General features: G+C 40.3%; 1 protein-coding gene and 2 pseudogenes across 1 annotated transcript in view; all 3 read left to right on the top strand.

Moving 5' to 3' along the window:
• Positions 1 to 14,945, top strand: part of LOC111340061 (uncharacterized) — a 45,483-nt gene extending 30,538 nt beyond the window's left edge. Inside the window, exons 20-24 of the mRNA XM_088759541.1 lie at positions 7,438 to 7,514; positions 10,458 to 10,498; positions 10,820 to 10,916; positions 11,542 to 11,638; positions 13,307 to 14,945. Of these exons, the coding sequence (XP_088615667.1) occupies positions 7,438 to 7,514; positions 10,458 to 10,498; positions 10,820 to 10,916; positions 11,542 to 11,638; positions 13,307 to 14,641 (1,647 nt within the window). The 3' untranslated portion in view covers positions 14,642 to 14,945. The remainder of the gene's footprint in view (positions 1 to 7,437; positions 7,515 to 10,457; positions 10,499 to 10,819; positions 10,917 to 11,541; positions 11,639 to 13,306) is intronic.
• LOC148730731 (uncharacterized) lies at positions 45 to 6,595 on the top strand (annotated as a pseudogene).
• Positions 14,946 to 20,595: 5,650 nt separating the features above from the next.
• Positions 20,596 to 21,573, top strand: LOC148730730 (uncharacterized; annotated as a pseudogene).
• Positions 21,574 to 23,147: the final 1,574 nt, after the last annotated feature.

The following is a 23,147-nucleotide window of genomic DNA, read 5'->3' as shown; positions in this document are numbered from 1 at the left end:
TAAGGCTGAGGCATAGACGAGAAATTTGTTTTGGGACTGTTGGTATGAAAGATTCAAATGTGAAAAAACTAAAACGAAAAATGAGCGTCTGCCAGTTAATGACGTCAACTAGGCCTCTATTTTGAAACCCAAACCAAAACGTGAACTATCCTGACGAACCTTACTTTCTTTTATACCGTTATGCCATTCTGATCGTTTCGAAACTTTCACACAAACAAAAAAAATGTACACTGTGCCAAAGGAGTAAACACAGGGAATAAGAAAATCGTATTTGACAAATAGTAATAATAATAATAATAATAATAAAATATAAATAATAATAATAAAAATAAAATATAAATAATAATAATAATAATAATAAAATATAAATAATAATAATAATAATAACTACAACAAATTATAATAATAAACATAATAATAATAAACATAATAATAATAAACATAACAATAATAAACATAATAATAATAAACATAATGATAATAAACATAATAGAACGTTAAACAACGTTTAACATAATAATAATAAACATAATAATAATAATAAACATAGTAGAACGTTAAACAACAAGACTGCCTGGTTTTGGAACAAGCCGAGAAAGAGTATCTGAAGCGGCTCTCAGTAGTATGGTCAAGTCCCCTATCTGACTACTACAAGGTGTTAGCAACCAACCAGTTTGCGCTCCCTGTCATGAGATATTTTATGTGGACCCAAGTGTGGCCAATCGCCGACCGTCAAAGAATTGACCGGGAGACGCGAAAAATTATGGTAGAGAATGGTGCGAGACATTTCTTGGCATCCACAGACCAGCTTTACATCCCTAGGAGTTCAGGCGGACGAGGACTCAAGTCGGTGGAGTCTGCGTATAAGTTAAGATCAAGGCCGCGGTTAAACTGTGAGCAAATACAGACCCAACGTTAAAGCTGGTACGAGAGTTTGAAGAGGGGGCTGTCGATAAGGGGCGACGTTCTATGCTGAAGGACGCGAGCGCTTTCGCAGGGGAGCTTGGGACTGAGCTCGAACTAGAGCACCCAGAGCCAGTTGGCCGGACAGAGGAAGGGGAACTGGTTGACAAGAAGAAGATCGGAGTGTTCGCCAAGAAAGCCTTGTACACTAAGCGTCGCCAGGGGATCGAAGAACAGAGATTGCAAGGCAAGTTAGTGGCCAATCGGTGGCAAGACGATCAGCTCGAGAGGAGCTGTTTCTCACTATTGTGTGAACGGAGAACTGCTCCCACTTACACAATAGCAGCACTTGAGGAGTTATACCAACAGCTCCTCCCGACAAAGGCCTATAGCACCAACAGAAAAGCTAAGACAGGCAGTGACTCGGATGTGAGGTGTAGACTGTAAAGTGTTGTGTTGTTTAACTCAACCATTTATTTAGGACCAAAGTAATACATACATCAAAACGGCGGGAAAAATACTGCACGTGACAATTCATGTTATGTAAACAACGCGTGACCAGAAATTGTCCCATTATGTAATCGCAGTCAGATACTGTTACATCCCCCTCTCTTTAACAAAACAACCTATAACGATTATGTATAACGATATTAATAACTGATGATCATGTCCATGCCTATTGCCAATGTTCATGTCATAATGTTGAAAATGTTCAGGTATCTAAACATCTAGTCTGTTAGGGGGTTTTGAGGTACGTCCAGATCTTGTCATATAGGTTTGGCCGTCCTGAGGTGGGGTAGTTGGGCTGTCCTGCGGTGCTGCTCTCTCAGGATCAGATGATGGTGGGTCTTTGATACTGTTATCCTTTACCTCGGGTCTGGGCTTCAGCTGTGATCGAGTGCGACGGTAGATGCCTTCGGTTCGATCGTTCTTAACAATGTAGGATCTTGGTTCTTTCGCAGGCCTGATGACTGTTCCTTGTTCCCATCTCTTGGTGTGGTGGTCATAGATGTTGATGGGCTGAGCTGGTCGGAATGGTTGTAATGTCGGTCCAGCAGCTTTGTCGTAGTAGAATGCTTGTAACTTTTGTCGCTGATACAGCTCTTCCTTAGTCTTACTGGTGCTGTCGCTGACACTTACACGCTTGGGCATTGGTAGAGTTGTCCTTAGCTTGCGGTTGTTTAGTAGTTCAGCTGGTGATTTTAGGTTGCTGCTGATAGGTGTTGTACGGTATGATAGCAATCCAAGATAAGGATCTTCTCCTTCGTTGTCACATTTCTTGAGGATATTCTCTACTGTCTGAACCATGCGTTCCGCACAGCCGTTGGATTGAGGGTACATTGGTGAACTGGTGACATGTTCTACTCCATAGGTTTCCATGAAGTCGCAGAATTCCTGTGATGCGTACTGAGGGCCATTGTCTGTAGTAAGACATTCGGGTATCCCATGTTCGGAGAAAATGCTTTTCAGGTGGTTGATGATAGCACGGGACGTAGTGTTGGTAAGCTTCCTGACAATTGGAAACTTGCTGTACTTGTCGGATATCAGGAGGTACTGGTTTCCTCTGAATTCGAATAAGTCTGAGCTGAGCATCTGCCATGGATAGGAGGGTGGTTCAGGCTGTAGAATTGGTTGTTTCTGTTGCTTCCTTTGGTATGCTTGGCAAGTTGCACACTCTTGGACTAGGTTGGTGACATCTCTGGTGATGCCTGGCCAAAATACTGCTGATCTGGCTCGCAAAAGGCACTTTTCCTGTCCGAGATGTCCTTGGTGGATGGTGTTGAGAGTATCATGCCTGAGTGTGGTAGGCATAACTATCCGCTCTTGCTTCAGGATGAGGCCGTCCTCAATGGTGAGTTCCTCGCGGAAGTTCCAGTAGTCATGGAGTACTTGAGGGCATTTCTCTCTGGTTGCGGGCCATCCTTCATGTATTACGTTGCGGAGTTTGCTTAACGTTGGGTCGCTGGCTATTTCGTTGCGAATCTGTTGAAGCTTTATCGGTGACGCTGGAAGGTTCTTTGTGATCTGGTGGATGTCCAGCTGTGGGAATTCGTCGTTGAGCGGGGCTGGTTGTGGTGATACCCTCGAGAGGGCATCGGCAATTGGTACTTCAGCTCCTTTGACATATTTTATGGTAACGTCATACTTCAGTGCCCGTAGTACAAACCTCTGTAATCTTGCAGGGCAGTTGCTGAGTTTCTTCTTGAAGATTGCTTCAAGTGGCTTGTGGTCTGTGTGAATTGTGCAGGATTCTCCGTAGATGAAGTAATGGAACCTTTCAAGTCCCCAAACAACGCCGAGTGCTTCGCGTTCAATGTTGCTGTATTGCTGTTCAGTTTCGGTGAGGGCTTTAGAAGCATAGCATACAGGCTTTCCGTCTTGTAGTAACACAGCGCCTAATCCCTTCAGTGAAGCGTCAGTTTCGATGACGGTTTCTGCGTTCGGGTCGAAGTAACTAAGTACGCCGAGTGACGAGACTTCTTTCTTAACTTCGGTGAAGGCTTGGTCGTGCTCAGGTCCCCAGGAGTAGACCGTGTCTTTCTTTGTCAGATCTCTCAGAGGTGCTGATAGGGTGGCTAGGCGTCCAGAGTATCTTGTCAGATAATTGGTTAGACCGAGGAAGCTCTGTAAGCTTTTGACGTCCTCGGGGGGCTTCATGTTGAGGATCGCAGACACCTTCTTGTTGTCGGGCTTGATGCCTTGTGGCGACCAGGTGTGGCCAAAGAAGCTAACTTCCTTGCACTTTAGTTGTAGTTTCTCTTTGTTGAACTTAACACCTTTTACTAGTGCTCGCTCCATTAACTTTCTGACGTTCTCATCATGTTCTTCTTCTGTCCTTCCGTATACAAAGTTGTCATCAGCAATACCTGTGACTCCTGTAAGTCCTTCAAGGGACGAGTCGAGTTCCCTTTGGAAAATGTCTTGTGAGACATTTAGTCCAAATGGCATCCGAGTGAACCTGTATCGTCCGAATGGCGTGTTAAAGGTGGTGAGCAGGGAGCTTTCTTTGTCGAGCGGTACGTGCCAGTACCCTTTTGTCGCATCAATGACACTGAAATATTTTGCATTGTGTAGCTTAGTAATCACGTCGTCGACTGTTCTCATGTGGTAGTGCTCTCGCTTTATACATTTGTTAAGGTCTCGTGGGTCAAGACACACTCTCAGCTTGGTTATCTCTCCGTTGTCGTTGACGGTTTCGCTAAGTACTACGCTGTTAACCCAGTCAGCGGGTTCGTTAACAGGTACGATGACTCCGAGTTCCTCCATGTTGTCGAGTTCAGCTTTGAACATTTTACGCAAGTGTACAGGAACTGCTCTAGGTGGGTGCACAACTGGCTCTGCTCCAGGGTCTAAAGTGATGTGGTATGGCGTCATTTTGAAGGTACCTATGCCTTCAAAACAGTCCTTATATTCTTGTACAAGTTTATCCTTCGTAAGAGGACGTTTGTCGTGAGGTTTAGTAGCTGAAGTTGTACGTTTACTATCTGCTTGAATGCTACAATTGATCGTAACAAGTCCTAGTTCCTCGCACGTCTTTAATCCTAGCATGGCCGGTCCCTGCACATTGGTTACTGTGAAGGGTACTTCCTTTATCTTGCCTTTGTAGTGGATAAACAGCTGGCAGGTACCCATGCATTCAATCCTTTGGCCTCCATAGGCTGTGAGAATCTGGGGTGGTCCAAGTGCTTTATCACTGGGAGAGGCGATAATCTTGTCAAACTTTGTTTTCGATATCACGTTAGTTTCAGCGCCTGTATCTATTTTACATGCTATCGGGGTAGTTTTCTTGTGGTAGGGTTTGGCGGTGACGTCGACTGTGATTTCAACTTTTCTGCGGTTGTTGTTGTTGTTTACGTTGTCAATTTCAAGTGATCCTAGAAACATATCACCATTCTTCGATTCGGAGCTGTTTTCTTGTTTGCTAGCTGTATGGTTCTGTATTCCGTGAACTTGGTTTCTTTTCTGGCAAACCTTACTGAAATGACCGCGTTTGTGGCAATAGTGGCACTCAGCACCACTGGCAGGGCACTTTTTATCGCTTGTGTGTGGCTCGCTGCCGCATCGATTGCAAATTTTGTCGTGTGTTTGTTTACGGTTGGCTTTGTTGTCTCTTTGACTTTTCTGCCTAATCTTAGCATTCCCTCTGGGTCGGTGTAGTGAGTTGACCTGCATGTCTGTTTCGTTTGACATTGCTTGTAGTTGTAGCTTCGTAGCTTCATCAGTACGAGCGATTTCTCTGGCTTTCTTGAGCGTGAGATCATTTCCTTCGGCGATACATTTCTTTCGCACGTTGTCAGAATCAGCGCCGAATACGAGGGCGTCTCGCAGCAATTCGTCGTGGAGTTCGGACGAGTAGCCACTGTTTTGGATAAGCAGCTTAGCCTCTGTCAAGAAATCATCGAGGGGTCGTCCGTTTTGTCTCAGGTTTCGAAGATAAAAGCGGTTAAGGATGTGATTTGACTGTGGTTTTACGTGTTCCTCGAATCGCTTCCAATATTCATCGAGCTTGTTTGCGGCTTCTTGGCTTAAATTCCATGTGTTGAATAGGTCGAGACCATAATCTCCGGTCCAAAGCAGTACGTATCTACATCTTTGTTCGGTTGAACGGGCTTTAAGTGGGCCGTCAAATAACAACTCGCATTTCTGTCGAAAGCGCTGTAGTCGTTGTGGCAAGTCGGGTCCGGGAGTCCAGTCTATTTTCGGCGTTTCGAAACCAACTAGGTCGCTCATTTCTTGTCCTTAGATGCTAGTCTTGAGTTTATCTTCGATTCTTGTGGGGTTTTGGACCTTTTAGTCTCAAATCCCGCTCCTGACAACCATGTAAAGTGTTGTGTTGTTTAACTCAACCATTTATTTAGGACCAAAGTAATACATACATCAAAACGGCGGGAAAAATACTGCACGTGACAATTCATGTTATGTAAACAACGCGTGACCAGAAATTGTCCCATTATGTAATCGCAGTCAGATGCTGTTACATAGACTATGCGGAAAGGGACAGGAGAGTGTGGCATATGTGCTAGCAGGGTGTAGTGCGCTTGCTCAGACTGCGTACCTTACTAGGCACAACGCAGCATTTAAGATCCTCTTTTTCGAGCTATTGAGGGATCATGGGCTTGTTAACACGGTACCTCCATGGTATTCACCCATCCAACCCAAACCCGTCTATGAGGGAGAGAAGGTGACGGCATACTGGGATGTTCCAGTCTTTGCAAACCAGACGGAAGTCAGGGCCAACAGGATAGACGGTCGGATAGTGGACAAGGCGCGCAAGACGATAACACTACTGGAGATGAGCTGCCCATGAGTAGACAATCGGGACCACAAAGGCGAGGAGAAGATCATGAAGTACGCCCCGCTTCGTCTAGAGCTCAAGAGACAGTACCCGGGTTTTAATATCATTCAGTACAACACAATCATCGATGTCCTGGGAAGGTACTCGAAAGACCTCAAGAAGAGCGTCAGGGAGCTTGTTGGATCAGAAAGGAGTACAGCAGTGTTAGGTAGAGTGCAGAAGTCTGTAGTCAGCAGTTCACTCAAGATTGCAAGATCTTTGAAGGTCATGAGTTGAAGACTTCATCTAAGCCATGTGTTATTTTGTTGAGTTTTTAAGACATTAGGAACTAGCCACTAGGGTTGTTTTTTTTTTTAGAAGTTTCTTTTTTTTTAATCATTTTGTATTAGTTTTTCTTTTGTTTTTTTGGGGTACATATGTAAATTCTAAACATGTTAGCTGGCCACGTCCTAGACGCCCAGCATTCGTGTATATAGCTTCTGGCATCCAGACGTTTTAACTGCCACATAAAGATAATAATAATAAACATAATAATAATAAACATAATAATAATAAACATAATAATAATAAACATAATAATAATTACAACACTGTGCGAGAGACTTTACTAGACTGCTAAGTAGTTTACAATCAAATAAAGGTGAGTCTAACAGATGCCCCCTCCCCCTAATTCCTACTAAACAGGCCAGGCCACATCATAGTAATCTCGTGATTGGGTTCTTTAACGTCCACCGCCTAATCAAATTAACTAAATAACAGATGCAGGAGGCGGGACCTACAGTTTATTCGTCATTATCCGACAAGACTAGAATGTCTATCCATTTCTTGATGTTATAGAAAGGTAGCACATTCTCCTCAGTTATTTTTAAGACCCTGAGTGTTGGTCCGGCCGGGGCTTGAACCCTCGACCTCCCGCTCAACAGTCCGGCACTCAACCAATTGAGCTAACCGGGAGGCGGTTCTTTCAAATGCAGGTTCTCACAGATGTTCTTTTAAGTGCAAGAATACCAATTCAAACATGTAGAAGGGCAGAGTAACACAGGAGATGTAAAGAAAAAGGAGCACGTGATTTTTATATAAAGAAATGTGTAAAAACGCGTGTTTTGCTCTTGCATTTATCGCGACTCCTTGCATCTTTGATGAAAAAAGGGTATAAATCTTTATGGAATATATTTCAGAAATTGCTTTCCAGTGTCTTTAAATGACATATGCTTATACTATTCTAAATACTTACCCAGGGATGTATCCCAATCAAATGGAGTGCACCCGAGATTCTTTACGGCCATGTGGAACGGCTGTCAACCAAAAGTGATGTGTACGTACTGCAATCGTCATTATATGCATCATCAACTTGTTTACGAGGCTTGCTTGACGAATTAAAAGGTGTAGAGTAATTAATGCTTTATTGATCAGGGTCCAGTTGTTCAAAGGCCGATTAGCACTAACCCAGGGTTAAATTTTAATCCAGGTCTCTAAATTTCTCTGATCAAAAGCCCTTTAGGGATAATTTTCGTAATTCTTTCTAGGACATTCAATCATCAAATTGTAGACAAATGGAATTAAACTGAGTTTTCTTTCAGAGCTTTCAGATCTGAAATCAGATTTCACACTAATTCTGGGTTAGTGTGAAATCTGTTAGTTGTTTTTCTGGTATTTTTGTACTGCTATGCATACGAGGGGTTTAAATTCAGAGGAATTTTGCTTTTCGGCGGAGTCGGTGACGTAAAAGAAAAGACCGATTTGTTTAACATTTGCAGTCAGTGGGAATAATGAATGCTTGAATGGTATAAATATCGTCTTCAAAGTACTTGCAATACGATAGAAGTTGTTTTGATTTTCTCCCAAAGCATTCGTTTTATAGCAATGAGTAGACATTGTTATCACTTCGTGACTTATGTCATGCAATTGTTAGATCTATATTCCTTAAAGCAGGTGGTTTGAAATCTCTTAACTCGAAAAGTTGCTGGAGATTTTTTATATGAAATCCAAATAGGAGGAATGAGAGGTTTTGTGTTCGGATAAAATTCATATTTTTGTTTAAACTTGTTACTATTTGTAGGCAATTACCAATAAAACGTAACGTCACAGTTAATTTCATCTGATAAAAGGCAACAAGTAGAGAACTTAATTCAAATATTTTGAAGAATGGAAATTTGTTGTTCATTTGAATCTCTTGTTATGGATGATTGTGGCTACAATCCAAAAGACAGAAACGGGAAAAGGCGAATAGTACCTTTGCTGTCGTGTGACAAAGAAATAGCAGGGCATTTGGCTAATTTTTCATTCACTGGTGTGTTCATCGAATATGATTTGATATTGAATACAGCAGCTGTTTTGCAAGGACCCAACGATGTTGATACATGGACAATATGCCCACTTCATCGCTCAAGACTTGGTCTTGGATAAACGCGAGGGGGAAGTGCTAAATGCAGAGTGCCAGTAAATATTTCCAGGCGTGCCATAGAGTAGTCAATGATGTCGACCAATGTTAACTCTGTACCGCGTCAGGTCTGGTATCCATTTTTTCAGATCATTGAAACCTCTTTTACCTACCAGAATGGACAGCACTTGTCGCCTGTTGGATCAGTGATTTGCATTCTTATAACGCACACAAAGAGCTTCAAGCAAAGTGTAGTCAAGACTATCATCCACGCCTTTAAATCTCGATCTTGCTAAACAATCAAGTACTTCATCAGGGTGTCTGAGGGCTAGTTCATCGAGGCAAGCGGTGATCATACGCCATCTTTTATTGGTATTGTAACGCTTAGTGCACTCCGAGGCTTCATTCTACGGAGTAGAAAGTACATGTCGAATGGAACTGACATCTCTTGATTCTAAATACATGTTCAGTTTGTCTCTAGGCGACGACAAACTAACAACCAGAGACATATCTACATACAATGCATAATCTGTAATGTTTTCAAAGCAAAACTACTAAGATATGAAAAATAGAACTGAAATACAAATGAATTAGAACATAACTAAATAATAGACGACCAATTAAATTATTTTATTTGAATTTTTACCATGACTAATGGTAATACAACTCCCCTCGCCTGGCTGATACAAGCTAACTGCACGGCGTGTCTACAAGGGCGGAGTGTACTGAATGAATACAAGTTGGTGACGCAATTGTTAACTGTTGAAAAACATTCAAAATTGATTTTCGGTGCGCATGCTATCAAGAAGTACAACAATAATAAAACAGGAGTTAAATTCGATCGCAAGGAAATAGGATAATTACCTGAACCAACCGGAATAAGATACCCTGATTCGTGAAAATTAACTGAGAATCCTCTTTCCTTAACCCTCTGTCTGCTTTGGGAAGCTTCTTCGCTTTATGGCCGGAAATATCTGCTGGCACTCTGCATTTAGTATTTACCCCTCGAGTCCATCCAAGACCAAATCTTGAGCGATGAAGTGGGCATATCGTCCATGTATCAACATGGTTGGGTCTTTGGAAAACAGCTGCTGTACTCAATACCAAGTGAAATTCGGTGAACACACCAGTGAATGAAAAATGAGCCAAATGCCCTGCTATTTCCTCGTCACACGACAGCAAAGGTAGTATTCGCCTATCCCCTTTTCTGTCTTTTGGATTGTAGCCACAGTCATCCGCAAAAAGAGATTCAAATAATAAAAGTTTATTTCACTTAGCACATATGAAAATAGTTTTTTGAAGCTACCCTACTTTTCACAAGGCACTTAAGTAAACAGATAGAAAAATCCGTATTTTATTTCAAATTTAAATGGTGATTCTACTTTTTTGTGAAAACATAGGAGAGACATTTTTTTTAAAAGCCTGTTGAATAAGTAAGTTTTCCACTGCTTTCACAAGTACAAACGAGGCCTCTAAAAATGGGCTAAATTCGGCGTTCGAATGATGCTAATTATGCGTAAACTGAGTTTTATCAATTTTCTCGAAAAAAAATTTGTTTTCAACAAACTACCTATGTCTTGGTTTGTTTTACCTATAGGCCTACCTAATACTAGAATATGAGCCAACTCAATTTTTTGACTGTTGCCGGTGATTTGTGAATTTGTCTGATTTTTGGTGTCATCTCTTAAAACCTGATTATGAGAAAAAAGAGATGAAAAGATAAATGGATGATCAAATAGATATATATGGATTTTTTTTATCTTTAAGGCTTTGTTTATATCTTGATAAACATATTCTAAAACATTTGAAGTGTCTGAATTAAAGATGATTTTTCTACCCTAGTTGACATGAGTTGTCATCCCTCTATTTATTCCACAGGTGGTCTTATGGCATAGTCCTGTTTGAAATCTTCACAATCGGTACTCAGTTCAGTTATTTGTTAGTTTACTTTCAGAAAATATACTCGCCGAAATTGCTTGCACAATTGCTAGCTGAAAGGTTATACCACGAGCAGCTGCAGAAGCATTGTATGATAGAGAAGTAATGGCAATACTCAATCTCGCCGATCAATAAACTTTTTTATTACATTGTTTGAAAACCTTTCTTCTTCTATCTTTTATTTGATGTAAACAGGAATATTTTTCGATAACTATCGTTTCAACTTTGAAATCATTCCGATCGTGCCAATTGAGATGAAACTGATTACAACAAAACAGTCATGCTCTTTTATTTGTCCACAGGAGGCATTCCATACGAAGGATGGTCTGAAACCGCGATAATGAGAAAAATCTATCAAGGTTACCGTTTGGCAAAGCCTGAACATATCGACGACAGTTTGTAAGTTTGGCTTCTTCTATATAATACTGAACATGGATTGTACAAAAGAAATATAACGTTACATAAATAAAGTGAGATGCGATAGCTAGCGTGGTCGGGTTTGTTGTAGCTTGCATTAATGTTATCAGATGATGAAAAATGCGATAATGGTGATGATAATGATGTAAATACTTCGTGAACTTTAAAATCTGTTCATACTGAATAAATAGCCTTCCAAACAAATTTGCGCTATCAATTAAAAAAAAACAAAAAACAAAACAAAAATGATTAAACGAAACTAAACAAAAGCAAAACAAAGTCAAAACAAAACAAAACCAAAAAAAAAACAAAAACAGAACAAAGCAAAACAAAACAGAACAAAACAATACAAAAACAAAGCAAAAAACAAAACAAAAAAAAGACATTTTAAAAATGAGATTGACATCACCCACTTTAGTCAGTTCTAGGTTGATGAGACAAATTTAGAATAAGTTGGGTTTTTTGATCCAAGCTCCATTTGAACTGCAATGTAACAAGGTAGATCAGGCGATTTTTCTTTTGGTAAACTTAGCATTTCAGGTATAATTGTAGCTAGTTGTGGTTACGCAACTCTTACGGTAAGAAAATTTCATTGTTTTTCCTATAGATACGCGGTGATGTTAAGCTGCTGGAAATATCAAACTGCTGCCCGGCCACATTTTGTGAACCTCTGCAAAACAATGGATACCTATCTTAAAACAAAGGTTTGCCATACAGAATCTTATTCAGAAAATACGTCGTCGGTTCTGGGTTTTTTGCGTTGTGCATTTTGGTATTTGTTTCTCTTTGTTGTCTTGTGTTTGCATGTTTGACTAGTTTTTCTCCTTTCCGAAATCATTTGTATTTTTTCACGAGGTACAGGACAGTGTATTAAGATCACAAGTCATTTCATCAACATTCATTATATTATAATAAAGCTTGGATATAACGCGCTCTGTCAATGGCTGAAAGAGCGTATTCTGTTACATTACTAAACACGGAGCTGAGCTAAAGCTGTCCGCCATCGTTCGATTTGTACTTCGACCCTTTCCCAGACTTCTCTCTACTTAAAAACAATAAAGACCTTTTTATTTATTTTTATTTATTTTTCGTTAATTGAAAGCGAAGTTTCGGAACAAATAACCCGGCAGGTAGCTACAGAAGAACCAAACAAGGGTTTGTAAACAAGCCAAGCGCTGTAATTAACGTTATCAGTACTTGATAGGAGACAAAAATTGTCAAAAAGAAAACGAAAAGGACAGCTTGAATGTTTTCGCGCTGAGTCAGGTTGTGAACCTTTATACGGTAATAAAACGGAAAGACAGGCAACACTTGTATAGTTTATATATTTTCGTTTTAATAAACATAACAGAACAAAAAGAAATAATGAAACTTGAAAATATAATCAAACTAGCATAATTGTTGAAATTCATACAAATCATGATGGTGCGAAGAAACTGTTGATTTCGGGTCATCGTAGTGAGGCATCCCTCAGAAATCTCAGAGAGAACAGCTAAGGGCTCACTCTAATGTCCTTTCCAATACGTTGAGTGGAAGGCTACATGAGTTGCAACAGCCGTATGTTACAACGCTGTCATCCCGAGCGATCTTCGAGTTCCTAAGAATTTGGCAGTCCTTCATTCATAAAACATACGCCTCGGGCAGTTTGTTTGCTAATTGCTATTTCAAAAAACTTGCATGTTTTTATGAGACACGATTCGGGCTGATTTCACAGTGCCTTTCACTTTCAGATTCTGTATCAAGAATAGAAAATGTTTTTAGATTCGAATTGCTGAACGTTTTAAGTTTGTGAACTCTTACAGATTGGGAACTGTGATGATTTGACATTTTTGATGGCTGAAGTCTTATTTAACCAATCGAATTACTTGAATCATTCCCGCACAGAATCCGATTGGCTCATTGTAACACGTTTAGTGGGAGTATAGAACATAGCAACAACACTTTAATTTGGTTCGAAAATTAGAGTTTGTTTTGAAAATAGTAGGTAATAGGTTGGGAATTTGTCGGAGACTTCATTATAAAGCAAATTTTAAAGAATTAGCTAGAAACAACACTCGACTACGTCTCGCGTTTTCTCCTAGATTTCTCGGGCCGCTTTCTTTACAAAAGACCAGAGCATAGTCAAGGCTTCCTTATTTGTTAATTGATGGCGAGTATGGAACACCTATTGAAGAGATACTTTAGGAAATTTGGACGGGGAGGTCGACCTTACCTGCTTTTGTTTCTTTATCGATTTATGCACGTAAATCAGTTCCTGTCTTTGCAATTCTCATTATCTATTAAATGATTCGTTTTTGGATTGTTCCTGGCTCCATGGTTGACTTCATTAACTAACTAAGTAATTCCTGATAACCTTCTAATCTTTATCACAGACATATGTGGATATCGTGGACATGGACAAGTATGATCACGATAAGTACAAGTTTATTGATGATCGTGGAGCTGATGGAAATCAAGAAGATACAGGACCGGATGAGCAACGAGCAGGTGCAGCAAATCCCAACCGTGAGGTGGGTGAACACGGTGCTACTGCACATCCTTTTGTGGTTGAAATAGACGATGGCGCTACAGCTTTCCCTCTCAGAATTAGCGTAGGAGACGAAGGAGCAGCTGCAGCAAATCCCGACCGGGAAGTGGGTAAACACGGTGCTACGGTGCATCCTTTTGTGGTTGCAATAGACGGCAGTGTAACAGCTTTCCCCTTCAGAGTTAACGTAGCAGACAAAGGAGCGGCTGCAGCAGATCCCGACCGTAAAGGGAGTGAACACGGCGCTACTGCGCATCCGTTTGTGGCTGCAATAGAATATAGTGCTAGAGCTTTCCCTCTGGGAATCAAAGTAGGAGAAGAAGGTGGGGCAGCACATTCTTTTCAGAGTGATGAAAAAGATATTGATGTCTCAGCGTACCTTAACGAGAGTGATACTTTACCATACCTCAGCGAGAACGAGGAGGAAGATTTTGGGGACTCCGAGTGCCCTCTTGGGCTTGAGGAAAAAGCTATTGACGATCCTGAGTGCCCTCTTGTGATTGAGGAAGAAGATATCGATCCTTTGCCATCTTCTTCGGTGATGGATGATAACGGTCGACGTACTCTGGCATGCCTCTTTGTGACTTACGAGGAAAATCCTGATTGTTCAACATGCTCTCTCATGATTGAGGAGGAAGATTCCAGCAACTCAGCATGCTCCCCCATGATTGGGGAAGAAGGCTTGGAAGCCACAGTATGCCCTCCTGTGATTGAAAAAGAAGATCCCGACTCTGAAGCACATCCCCTTGCCACTGAAGTGAACAAACCTGATGCCTCACAATTCCCTCCCGTAATCGAGAAAGAAGATGTCGATTCTTTCGAATACCCTCCCCTGATTGAGGAAGAAGGCCATGTTGATTCCGCTTCTCCTCCAGATGTCGAAGAAGGTGGAACAGGGAAACCTGAAACCAATGCTGATAATCAAGATGCTGCAGCAGTACAGTCTGTAAAGATGACAGGAGGTAAAGAACCTAAGACTTGCCAACTTGAGAACACAGAGGATGAACAAGACGATATTGGAAAACATATGGAGGACAAAGGTGATGCTGTAGACCTTTGTGATGAAGAGGTTGGTGTGCAAGAGAGTAATGGTTATCAACTAACGGCCGTTGATACAGACCAAACCGGAAATGAAGAGGACGAGGAGTCATCCGAAGCAACTCCTCTTGTGCAGGACTGAGACATGATACCAGAATTGCTGAATCTCCAATGTTGTAGTCGTATATTACTCAGTAATAGTTTGTGGCCTAGACTTTGAGAACCTCAGGGTTACCTTTTTGTAGCTCTTTATTTTAAGATGTAATGTGCATCTTACAATTATAATGCTTTGTTAGTAATGATAATCATTTTTATAGTTTGTAAATGGAGGGTAAGTTAAAGTTTCCTTGAAAGAAAACTTGCTTATTTACTTCACTTTAACACTTTTTAGTTTAGCGTTTATTCACTTGTTGCACCCGCGGGTGCTTTTTCTGTTATCGACTGTAGAGTGAGAGAGACAAAAGGATATCAAAAAAAGGCATCGCTGTTTAGATAATTTTTATGACTAACCAACTCAGACATGCTCAATGAAGTTGTGTGTTTTCTAAATATAAGTAATATATCCTAATTTTCGTAAGTGCAATGTACAGAAGAAAAATGCTATTGGTTTGTTCGTCTCAATGCAAAGTTATTGTTAAGAACTCAAAGTGACCGTTATGGAGGACAAATAAATAGATATTGATATCTCTTAAGCCACCATCAATATTGACCCTACTAAAGATAATTAACTTGTTGTAAAAGACTCTGTAAATGCTTCATTAAACTTATGTAAGCTAAACCCGTTTTGTTTACTCCATTGCTACAAAATTGCCAGTTCGGAGTAGAAAACTTTCCGGGAGAGAAAGCCAAACACGCAGAAAAAGTCTTAAAGAACAAAAGAGACAAAAGTAGAAGAATATTAGTGTGAGCAAATCTAATTGTAGATTTGAAGGAGACCATAAACTAAGATGACATTTAGCATCAAAGGGTAAGAATTAAGAAAATCCAGTTGCGCCGTGCTCGTTCTTATTTGTGTATTTCTCTATCCCAGCTTATCCTCGCTTTCCAAGCAGACGTAGCATATTTCTAATGCAATATTAACCCACTTATTTTTATATCACTTTTTTTATACACAGCTACTGACTGACTGCTCTTTAGCAATCAATCTGTCTATTCCATTGCCTTAATTAGATGGGTGGTATATTAAGCTGATTAGTCTTTATTGTTGTTAGTTGACATAACCACTTTTTATCATTGTCTGACCCCATTCGGATGATTCCTTTTGCGGAAGTTGGCCTAAGGGAGATATTCCAAGTACCAAGGCAGCTTTTCCTTCTGATTTCATCTCTGCAGTCTCAGACCTTTCGACGTCTCGGGAACAAGCGTTTGAATGTTCTCAATACTAACCGTGCCTTTCTGGTAAATTTATTCTAACCGTGCGGTCACACAGTTAAACTTTCAGAGTAAATTCTTTTACAACTTTATTATAATTTTCTTTTTGCACAGATAAATCAATTATTTCTCTGTACACTTTTCAGCAGGCTCGCGTGCGTGTTGTTCACACATGCACTTCGGTCACGGTACAAAACTTAAGTCACGTGATGAAATATTTCTAGCGGCCATGTTTGCTGTAAAAGGCTTTTCTTGGCTTAGAAGTGGTTCATGTATGTTGATCATCTACCTAACGAGGATGAAATGTAAAAAAAGACTATCAAAGTCTCAAGCTAAATAGATATTTACGTCTTTAGTAGGTTCGTCGAGCTACAGATTTCAAATGTTTTCAGTTGGTCGAATAGCATGGTGGAAGTAGCTAGTACAAATTAATGGGCTTATGCTGGAGAAGTGGCCCAATTATGTCATTCTTTTACTCTGGGTAAGTTAAGTGAACAAAGTTTAGCTTTAGTTAGGTTTAGTTGACTTTTGATAATGTTATTTATGCTGCTAAAAGTTTAAGTAAGTGGCTAGAGCTGAGCCTTTCTCCAGAATACCTTTCTATCGCTTTATCTTGATGATCTGTTATTGTATATTTTGAAGTAAATGGTTTGAACCCGGGGGTAACATGTGAAGGTGTAGTCTGATCGTCCGGGTTAGTGTGGTCCTGAGAAGGACTGTTGTCGGTGGTAGTGACTGACGTTTCGACAACCAGTGCGGAAGTCATCATCGGAGTCAAGTGAATGATTGTTGTCAGTAGAATGTTCTTATTCCAGTTCGTGTGAAATGATCGGTTGGTTTTGCCGTGATGTTATTGGCTGTAAGACTCAAGTGACGTAAGTCGGTCGTGATTGGTGTGTTTCGATCTGTCGGTAAAGTTAAGTCGTTCTTTTTCGGTCGTTTGTGATGTTTATGTCGTGAATGAGTCGTTGTATGGAGCGGGTAGTTGTTGACATCTGTTTAGGGGAGTCTGTTCTAAGTTAGTAAACCAGCTTTCCAGAGTCAGTCGTTGAAAATAGTCAGTGCTGTAGGTTAGGCATTGCGCAGAGTCCCAGTCAATGTTGTGGTTGGTAAGTCGATGGTGTTCAGCAATGTGATTGCTGACATCACATTTCCTCGTCGCCCGTCTGTGTTCAGTCAGTCTTGTTGTGAGGTTTCTGCCAGTCTCACCGATGTAGGAGGCTTGGCAGTCGGAACAATTGATCTTATAAATCGTTCCCTGTCTGTTCCTCGGTTCGTCTTTGTCTTTGAAACTCTACGGTTTGCCAAAACTACACAAACCTGGTTTCCCGATGCGACCTATTGTTTCTTTCTGTGGCTCTCCCATATACCAACTATCCAAGTACCTGACGACAATACTACAACCGCTAACCGACAAATCCAGACATAAACTACAATCCACTGAAGACTTCATTAACGCTACCAAGACTGTTCAGATACCTGACGACTACAAACTAGTGTCATTTGATGTGAAATCACTGTTCACAAGTATTCCACTTCAATTGGCATTACAATGCACTGAGACTGCAATCCGACAATCTACCGACCCACTACCGCTACCGAAAGACGACATTATGGACTTGCTAAACATTTGCCTAACGTCTACTTACTTTCAGTTCAACGGTAAACACTACAAACAGTTACACGGCACTGCCATGGGGTCTCCAGTTTCTGTTGTTATAGCAGAAATTGTGATGCAGAACATCGAGGAACGCGCCCTTTCGACTTGCCGACAAACGATACCGCTTTGGTTACGTTACGTTGACGACACCTTCACCGCCGTTCGACACAACGAAATTGACGCATTCCACCGTCACCATAATGAACAAAACAGTGACATACAGTTTACCAGAGAAGTCGAAGAAAATGGCAAACTTCCTTTTCTAGACTGCCTGGTAAGCCACAACGACAACTCATTACGGACGACAGTTTACAGGAAACCGACACACACCGACAGATCACTAGACAAGTCATCCTACAACCCTACATCACACAAAGCCACAACTATAAGAACTCTAACACGACACGCACAATTGGTATGCGACTCGACAGACAGCTTATCCGACGAGAACAAATACCTTCACCGTGTTTTTGCGAAGAACAACTACAACAACGACTTCATCCGACGAAACACTCACCGACCCACTACCACTACCGAAACAAACGACACCGCAACCCCTACGACTACAGCAACCATACCGTACATAAAAAGGCATGTCTGAAAACATCTCGCGCATCTTACTACCCTTCAATATCCGCGTCGCCCACAAACCCATCACCACACTACGTCAGTTACTAACCAACGTTAAAGACAAAGACGAACCGAGGAACAGACAGGGAACGATTTATAAGATCAATTGTTCCGACTGCCAAGCCTCCTACATCGGTGAGACTGGCAGAAACCTCACAACAAGACTGACTGAACACAGACGGGCGACGAGGAAAGGTGACGTCAGCAATCACATTGCTGAACACCATCGACTTACCAACCACAACATTGACTGGGACTCTGCGCAATGCCTAACCTACAGCACTGACTATTTTCAACGACTGACTCTGGAAAGCTGGTTTACTAACTTAGAACAGACTCCCCTAAACAGATGTCAACAACTACCCGCTTCATACAAACGACTCATTCACGACATAAACATCACAAACGACCGAAAAAGAACAACTTAACTTTACCGACAGATCGAAACACACCAATCACGACCGACTTACGTCACTTGAGTCTTACAGCCAATAACATCACGGCAAAACCAACCGATCATTTCACACGAACTGGAATAAGAACATTCTACTGACAACAATCATTCACTTGACTCTGATGATGACTTCCGCACAGGTTGTCGAAACGTCAGTCACTACCACTGACAACAGTCCTTCTCAGGACTACACTCACCCGGACGATCAGACTACACCTTCACATTGTATATTTTATGCGATTCAACATTTATTATATACTGATGATAATACACAATGTCAACCCTTTTGTTGTAGACTAAAGAAGACTTTTGCCAGAAGAATTAGGCTTTAATCACCAAATCTCATACTAAAAAACATGGCGGCAAAAACTACGATCACGAGGATTGCAGGCTCTTATATTAGGAAAAATCTCATTACATATACACTATACGAATTATCACAAACGCCACATCACACAACTTGCAGTGCTCGAATGTTCCTGGTTACTAGCTTAGTTTATAACGTCAGTTACCACACCTTTTAACAACTTTTTTAACATGAAATACAAGACGGAAATTTCCTTGAAACAGATACCTGTTTTAGAAAGAAAATGGAAGAGTATACATTGTCATATCTCCTACATAATAGTAATAATAATATTTTTTTTTTCGGTTCTCTAGGATCCGACTCTTATCAGGTCCAAACTAAATTTTATAACAAAAACGACCTACATATAAAAATCGCGAAGGTAACTACTAGTTCGTATTACAAGAGTTTCAAAACAACGTGCATCGAAGTTACCCTTAAAAGAGTAAATTACATTAAAAAAAATATAGGGAAATGATACTCTTACCCTAAAAAACTGTGAAAACAAATTTTAAGAATGTCTAGCCTATATTTGCCATAGCATTGTCAATTAAAAAATTTGCATCGAATGTCTCAACTGTTGTTCTCTTCTTTCTTGTACCTCTTAAGCATAAGAGGGCGCATCGTAAGAGCGCAAAAGAGATTTTGGCTCTAATCCAGGACATAGTGGTACAATATGTTTCACATTTCTTAATGGATATGAGTTTAGCTAAGCGTTTATGGTAAATTTTGCATTCATTGCCCATCCTCCGGTGGTACTAAAGATCAGGGGCGTGAAGGATCCTTGCTCTATTTCCAATACTCTACTGGCATACTTTCGTGTCTTCTCGTTTTCGTGCTGTTTAAAGACTTGCTCAGATGTCTTCTCACGATAAGAGTCAGCGTAAGGGTGGATTACCCGGAAATCAAAGGTTGGAGACTTTTGTGGCTCCTAAAAACCTCTCGCTAGAATATCAAAACGAGCATCTTGGGAAGGATTGGTCCCATTATTCAAAACTTCTCCCGTAATCTGCTGCAGGGGAGGCTCGATTTCCACATCTTTACATACGGTGCTAAGAAGTTCCGCCTCCAGGTCTCTGATCTCATTGTGGCGTAGTATCACAAATTCGCCATTTCTGCCGGTCATCGCATGGTCCACGTCAAAGATGTCACCACAGACGCACCGCTTTGGGATGTCAGAGAATTCCCAATTATATCTGAGCTTAAGGGCATCCCTAAATTCTTCTTTATTGAGATCGTATCCTGGGTCGTTTAATGGGATGACAGTGAGCCAACTGGAAGCACCTCTTTCTGATGCTTGTTCTTTCACTTTAAGCGAGTTCGGTGTTAACATGTTCTTTACCCTTAATTGAGATGCTTTCAGGGCCTCACATTTCTTAGCCATTTCCTGGGACTTTGCAGCATTGTTATCTGCTTCATCTGGAGTCTGGATAATAATAATAATAATAATAATAATAATAATGATAATAATAATAAACGTGTATACTGCATAATAATAATGATAGTAACAGTAAGTAATAATAATAATAATATAAGTTGCTAAAAATTGCCACAACCAATCAACTTTTTCCGTTTGATGGTCAGTTGTATGAGCAAATGGATGGAGTAGCTATGGGCTCCCCCCTTGGCGCCCTAATGGCGAACGTCTTCATGTGCCACCTCGAAGAGAAGCCCACATGTGATGGCTTGATGCCTCATTTGTACAGAAGATACCTTGATGATACCCTTGTAAGAATGTCAAATACTGATGCTGCCACTAAGTTTCTAACTATCCTGAATGGCTTACATCATAGTTTAATGCTCACGATGGAGCTTCCTGTTGATTATAGGATTCCTTTCATCGGCGTTGATATCACCACGAATGGAACAAGACTTGAAACTCAAGTCTATAGAAAGCCAACTAATATTGGCTTGCTTTTGCATTTCCACAGTCATACTGACAAACGCTATAAAGACTCTTTATTAAAGACAATGTTACATCACGCTTATGAGCTATCCTGCACAATGGAGGCTTTTAATGAAGAATACGCCAAATTGCGCCGCCTTTTTAGCCGTCTTGATTACTCCTGTAGTCTTATAAATTCTGTTATTTCCAATTATTTTTCTCGTAAACCTTCTGTAGGCACAGCAGAGAGAAATGCTGACGAGAACAACATAGTCAGAATTAATGTACCATTCAAAGATCAGGTTTCAGCTAATTCTGTTCGGAGACAGCTGTGTGATCTCAATAATAAGATTCGCCTCGTTTTGCAGCCAGTTTTTGTAAGCAAGAAATTAGAACAAGACCTAAAACCTAAAGAGCCCAAGCCATCAATTGTTAATCAGCGATGCGTTGTTTATCATTTTGTATGTAATCTGTGCGATGCAGATTATGTCGGCTATACGGCCCGACACCTTTTTCAACGTGTCGCTGAACACAAAAATTCGGCAATTGGCAAGCATTTGCATGAAGCGCATGGTAGGAGGGATCGTTTGAATGATACTCATTTTAAGATTCTAAGAAAGTGTCAAAGCAAATTTGATTGTTAAGTGTTTGAAATGCTTTATATTAAGAAATTCAAACCTAATCTTAACGTGCAAACGGACTCCATACGTGCTAAACTTTTTGTTTAACCCGCAAATTATTTTTTCTTATTGTTCGTTTTTAGTATTCATAGAATTTATTTTTATACATTCTTGACTTGATAATGACGTTATGTCAACGTCGAAACGTCGCCGATTTTAGCTTTCTATAGGTTTTTATGGTTTATTAAATTTTACAATGTTATCAAGCAACGTTTTGTCGCAAGTTTTTATAGATAATCGTTGATCAATTTTATTCAAATTCAAATTTTAATCTTTAATTGTACAGTTTTAAAAATTAAAGAGTTTAAGCATGACTGAGCAATGCCCAATTACAACAGACTGGCTATACGATCAGTGAGTAAGAGGACCACATGCCGTACAATTTTCAAAAAACTCCTCAGACAAGCAAATTGGAGTTGGCTTACAGCCTCGTCCAATTGAGCCTGTCTTAAGAACTTTTTTTTTTGAACCAATTGTTCCCAGATTGGTCGGCAAATAGCCCTATTACAAACACAAATAGCCAATTGTCCAAATATCGGAGGATTTGTAAAGTCGATTCGCACATTATTAGTATTTCTTTTCAATTCATATCAGTTAGATTGTGATACCTAATGATGAGTGGCCCAGGAATAAAAGTCATCCCTTCTCTTGGTTCAACGTTTTATTTCAAAACTTCAATTACTGTTTTCCATTTGAAGGTTCGTATACATCTATACTAGGGACATAACCACAACATGACCTACATACCAAAGCAACAAATTGGTTATGCCTTTGCCGTTTTAATTGCAACGCGCAGAACTGACTGCACAGCATTGACAGCAACGGAACATTACAAACATAGCTACATAAAGATTATTATTAAAAACTAGATCATTGGATAATGCAATTCAAGACTTTTTATTGGCTTAGCCATTATGGTATATGAGCCAATATACCATATTCTAATATATGTACATTGTAACATCAGGTTTCTTCTTACAAAATAAAGTCGAGAAGATTTGTCTAACATCTTGGGGGGCCTTTTTTTAACAAAACAATTATTCCACTCGCGCTTGTTGGATACGAGATGATTGTAGCCAACGAGGCGCTACGCGCCTCGTTGGCTATCTATCATCTCCTATCCAATGCGCGCTCATGGAATAATTGTTAATTATTAAAAACTGGATCATTGGATAATGCAATTTAAGAATTTTTATTGGCTTAGCCACTATGGTATATGAGCCAATATACCATAATCTAATATCTGTAAATTGTAACATCCGGTTTCTTCTTACAAAATAAAGTCGAGAAGATTTGTCCAATATCTTGGGGGCGTTTTTTTTTAATAAAGGAATTATTCCACTCGCGCTTGTTGGATATGAGGTGATTATAGCCAACTCAGCGCTATGCGCCTCGTTGGCTATCTATCATCCCATATCTAACGCGCGCTCGTGGAATAATTGTTAATTATAACATAGCGCGCGCGCTAGTCCTATCTAATTCCTATTGCGTCAACATGAACAAAATCCTTATGTACGCACGGCCGTGCTCAATAAAATGACGTGTGCAGTTTCAAAATAGCTGCAAAATTTCCATCGTGTGAGTTCCTTAAGTTAAAGTTTTGGAAAGTGATGTTTATAAAT

The sequence above is a fragment of the Stylophora pistillata genome, chromosome 5, assembly GCF_964205215.1.
Source record: "Stylophora pistillata chromosome 5, jaStyPist1.2, whole genome shotgun sequence".
Classification (NCBI taxonomy): domain Eukaryota; kingdom Metazoa; phylum Cnidaria; class Anthozoa; order Scleractinia; family Pocilloporidae; genus Stylophora; species Stylophora pistillata.
This window is presented reverse-complemented; position numbering and strand designations above follow the sequence as displayed.